The 4,749-nt window shown below is 46.2% G+C and overlaps 1 protein-coding gene across 1 annotated transcript; it reads left to right on the plus strand.

Annotated features, from left to right (window-relative positions):
- Positions 1–3,681: 3,681 nt before the first annotated feature.
- On the plus strand, positions 3,682–4,402 carry GTSF1L (gametocyte specific factor 1-like). The gene is made up of 3 exons (XM_014542013.1): positions 3,682–3,774; positions 4,007–4,127; positions 4,287–4,402. The coding sequence occupies exons 1-3, from the start codon at positions 3,682–3,684 to the stop codon at positions 4,400–4,402; spliced, it is 330 nt and encodes a 109-aa protein (XP_014397499.1).
- The last annotated feature ends 347 nt before the right edge of the window (positions 4,403–4,749 follow it).

The raw sequence follows: 4,749 nt of genomic DNA on the forward strand, positions 1-4,749 counted from the left end.
CTGCCCCCCGCCTGGCAGGGTCACAGATCCGGGTCCCAGACCGCAGACAGCCTTGCCTGCTGCCGCCTGCCTTCAGTATGCAAATTAGCCGCCATCTTGTTGCTTCAGGGTGGGGGTCCCCACTGGGGTGCCTGGCCAGTCTGGGTGAGGGGCTGAGGGCCGTTTTCAGGCTGGCGGGCGACTGAAGCTCCAAACCTCTCCTTTTTTTCTTTTTTTTTTTATTCTGGCATTTATTTACCTTCTATGGCTGTCACTGGAGCTGGGAGCCGGCTTTCTCTCTGAGGCTCGGCTGCTGAAAGCAGGTTTCTGGCCTTTGTTTTCTGTATTCGAAACAATGTTGCGACTCCAGCTCTGAGATCCCGGCTGACTGACAGGAGGTTTCTGGGGTTTTGTTTATCTTCTATAAATGTTACAATGTTTCCAACTGAAGCTCAGAGGCCGGCAAGGCAGGCGGGGAACGTTGGAGTCCTCTGTCACTGAAGGAAGCAAGCCTCCCTGTTCGCATCAGCTGCCTGGCTGTCGGCCGCCATCTTGGCTGACAGTTAATTTGCATATCTCCCTGATTAGCCAATGGGAAGGGTAGCGGTCGTACACTAATTACCATGTTTCTCTTTTATTAGTGTAGATATTCTGTAGGGCCCAGTGGCAAAACCTCCCCAGTCACCCAAGCTGGGCACTCCAGGTACATCCTCACTCCACCATGTGGGCTATGTACACCCTCTGTTGTAGTTGATCCTTAATTGCTGTTGGCACATCAATGGGAGGGACTTAACCCAAGGCCATTCAGCTGCAAGGACTTGTTGCAACCACCATGGAGGATCAACTGTGCAGGGGCCCAACCCACAAAGCAGGACTTACTTCAGCAGGGCCCTGATGACTGTTTAATCTGCCCCTTGAGTGTGTTGTTTGTTGAGGTGATGCTTTGATGTGGTCTGAAGCTGTCCATCTGGTGCGCTATCTCTGGGGTCTCCTGGGAGGTGCAGGCCAAGGTCAGCCACCACATGTGTTCTGCCCAAGGTTGCCGAGCATGAGCTACAAAGTGATCTGCAGATGGCTGCTACTTGTGCTGGGCTTGGAAGTGCCCAGGCAAAGCCAAGCTGTGGACCAAGGCCAGCTGCCACTAGTGCCAAACCTGAGGCCTCTTAGCATGAGATACTGAGCACGCTGAGGCCAGATGCTGCTTGTTTGAGAGATTTTTAGGAAAGTTTGAAGCCTGAGCCAAGAAAGGCCATTGGAAAAGTCACTAGAAACAGCTTGGTTGAGCTTGAAAGTTGGGTGGGTCAGAGTCTCAGGGAATCACCAGGGATTGGGCTAATGATGGTAGGCAGGTTGACAGAGGCTCAGATATGACATCAGCCTTCTGGTTCTGTGTGGGGAGAGCTCAGAAAAGAAACAATGGCCTCTGCCAGCACTTCTGTCTGGGAGAAAACTGCCCCTCCAGCTCTTGCCCTAATGCCAGACAATTCAGTTCCTCCCTGTATGTCCCTGGTGTCTTTTGAGCTGCTGCTCCAGTGCTGCGCTAAAAGCAAGAAAATCTGAGTAATTCCATGCATGGGCCCTTTAAGAGGAACTCTTGCAACTCCAGCTTCCCTCCATCTCACTCAGCCTCAATCCCTGCTGAGTTTTATAACCAGAAGTTATAGGGACTTCTCTTCCTGGCACTGGAACCCTGAACTGGGGGATCTAGTGTGGAGCTGGGACCCCTCACTCCTCAGGGGGGACTTCTGCAACCAAGAAATCTCTCCCAATTTTTATCCACCACACTTGGGTGTGGAACCAGCCTGTTCCATGTCTCTGTCCCTCCTACCAGTCTCAATGTGGCTTCTTCTTTATGTCCCTAGGACTTCTATTCAGCTAGAATTCTGGTGGTTCTAAATCAGTGGTTCCCAAACTTATTTGGCCTACTGCCCCCTTTCCAGAAAAAATATTACTCAGCCCCTGGAAATTAATTTTTTTTTAATTTTAATAGCAGTTACTCATCGCCCCCAAATGCACCTGTGACCATCACCGCCCCCCTGGATCGCTGCAGCGCCCACCAGGGGGCGGTAGCACCCACTTTGGGAATCACTGTTCTAAATGATGATTGTTCTGTAGTTTAGTTGTAATTCTGCTGTGGTCATGGGAGGATTCGTGTATCACATTTACCTACTACCCCCATCTTGACCAGAAGCTGCACTGTAGTCCTTATTTTCCAGGGACCCAATTTACTTCATAGTAAGTGTTCATGGCTCTAATATAATCATTAATATTCAGTGTAAGCTTTAAATAACCACCCTGGTTTATGTTCCTGAAAGGTACCTGAATCTAAATCCCTGGACTTAATCACCTAAATGCCCTCAGGAAAACTGACATTTAACAGTCTAGTTCTGCGCCCTTTGTCTATGCCTGGGGCATGATACAAAGCAGAATTGAAATGGGCTATTCTAGGCACTTTTCAATCCTGGCTGCTTATGCCAGTCTGCCTTGATCTTTTTTTCCCCCTTATCAGACTATGCTGTCCCTGCTTTGCAGAAATCTCAGCTATAGCTGTTGCCTGGAAACTTGGGAGTCCTTGAAGTGAATGTCTGCTGGGATAGCTAAAGACAGCATAAGGGAAAGTAGGCCTCATATAGGCAGTAAAATGCAACAGATTTTAGATGGTGTGTTCTTAGTTCACTTCTGGGAGTCTTCATGTTAATACCTGCAACTTTAGAGATTTCAGACTGGCATCTATAATAAAAGCGTAATATGCTAATTAGACCAGACAGCCAAATGACCTTCCAGACGTCATCCCGACGACCTTCCAGACGAAGCCACCGCAGCAGGGGCCTAGGCAGAGGCAGCAGCCATGGCGGGCGGGGCCAAAGCAGAGGCAGTTAGTGGTGATCAGGCAGGAAGGCAGAGTGGTTAGGGGCAACAAGGCATGTGGGCAGAGTGGTTAGGGACAATCAGGCAGACAGGCAGGCGAGCAGTTAGGAGCCATAAGTCCCAGATTGCGAGAGGGATGTCCAACTGCCAGTGGGATCGGGCCTAAACCAGCTGTCGGACATCCCCCAAGGGATCCCGGATTGTGAGAGGGTGCAGGCCAGGCTGAGGGACACCCCCACCCCCTGCCATGCACAAATTTTATGCACCGGGCCTCTAGTTCTTAGATAAGTATAAAGTAGCCTGAATTTAAACATTATATTGTTCCTTCTTCCTATCCTCTCTCCCCAAAAGTAGCTATGCTGACTTATCTGAGAAGTAGCATTCTCCTCTGGAAAAGACCTTAATTTAAATACGTTTGGAGAAGAGGTGGAAGAGGGCAAGGCTAAACAGGTAAATGAACCAGCTGCCTCAGGTTGCTTTCTCCAGCACTCAAGCTTATGGTGTTAAACTTCATCTTACGCCAGTACTATGAGTATTCCCAGGAAGCCTGCCTGTTTAATACTCTATTTAAAGTGCTCTACTTAAAACAACCTATAAGACCAAGAAAAATGTAAAAATGTTAGTTTTTGTTCTTCCAAGACACATAAGCAGTGAATTTCTCCTGTTATCTAACTGGCTAGGTTATTGCTTTGAGTTATCCAAAAGTTTCAGAACTAGGACTTGAGATACCCATATCTTTCATACCATTCTTCTTTTGAGAACAGAAAATAGGTCACCTGATCTCAAATGTCAATATTTTCTTTGCCAATCCATGGTCCCTGCTATTTAGGCATCATGGAACCAAAAGCCTTAGAAATATGTTCTTACAACCTAAACAATGGGCTACAAGCCAGCAGGTTACAATATCATCTGGCCTCATGTAGAAAGGTGCGTTTTCCTCATAAGAACTGTTAAGTCACTGGAGGGGGTAAAATAAACTCAAAATACAAAAGGTTAAATACTTAAAAAAAAAAAAAAAAGAAAGAAAGAACAGGCTTTTGGCCATCCATAGCATCTAGCAGTTCTCAGTTCTTAATGTCTTCAGCATTTCCAGAAAGGAATAGAGGGTGGAATACAGAAAAAACCTGATAGCCATTTAACAAGAACTTTTGCCTTTTAGAAAAATCCAAATGTAACTAGAAAGATGGCTAATGGCAAATATAATGCTTGTCATGTTGTCCTAATCAAAAGGCTCAAGGAACATGAAGCTAACTGTGTCAATAGAATTGCCAATGGTGAACGTAAGTTTTTTATTTTGGGGGCAGATAAGTGGTATCAAATTCTATTGCTCCCTGCCCTCCATATTTCATAGCTATGGAAGTCTTAGTTGAGTGAGAGGAATAAAACACAGAAGGAACATTCTACTCTGTTTCTACAACTTCCGTTCTGCTTTATTTCAGAGCCATTTAATCTTCCAAAAGTGATTTCCCTGCATTTAGAACCAACTGAAAAACTTTCTAATGCTGACAATCAGATTCCTGACCCTGACATCTGGAACATAGGTGAGCAAGGGTGAAACAGTGAACAGAGTCATAAATGAAGGCTTAGATCCTAAGGCCTTCATAGCTAATAAATATTGCAGCCCTGAATAATTGTCTTACCACTCCTCCCACAAAATCCTTTGCCAAAAACATCAAAATAGTAAATCTGAGAATTTCATCTGTCTCTGGAGAGGCAACCCAGTAAAAAGGAGGCTAGCCTGGCCTGTTTTTCTCAGTGGTTAGAGCCAGGGGTGCGCAAACTTTTTGACTCGAGGGCCACAATGGGTTCTTAAACTGGACCGGAGGGCCGGAACAAAAGCATGGATGGAGTGTTTGTGTGAACTAATATAAATTCAAAGTAAACATCATTACATAAAAGGGT

The sequence above is a fragment of the Myotis brandtii genome, unplaced genomic scaffold (genome assembly GCF_000412655.1).
Source record: "Myotis brandtii unplaced genomic scaffold, ASM41265v1 scaffold29, whole genome shotgun sequence".
NCBI lineage: Eukaryota > Metazoa > Chordata > Mammalia > Chiroptera > Vespertilionidae > Myotis > Myotis brandtii.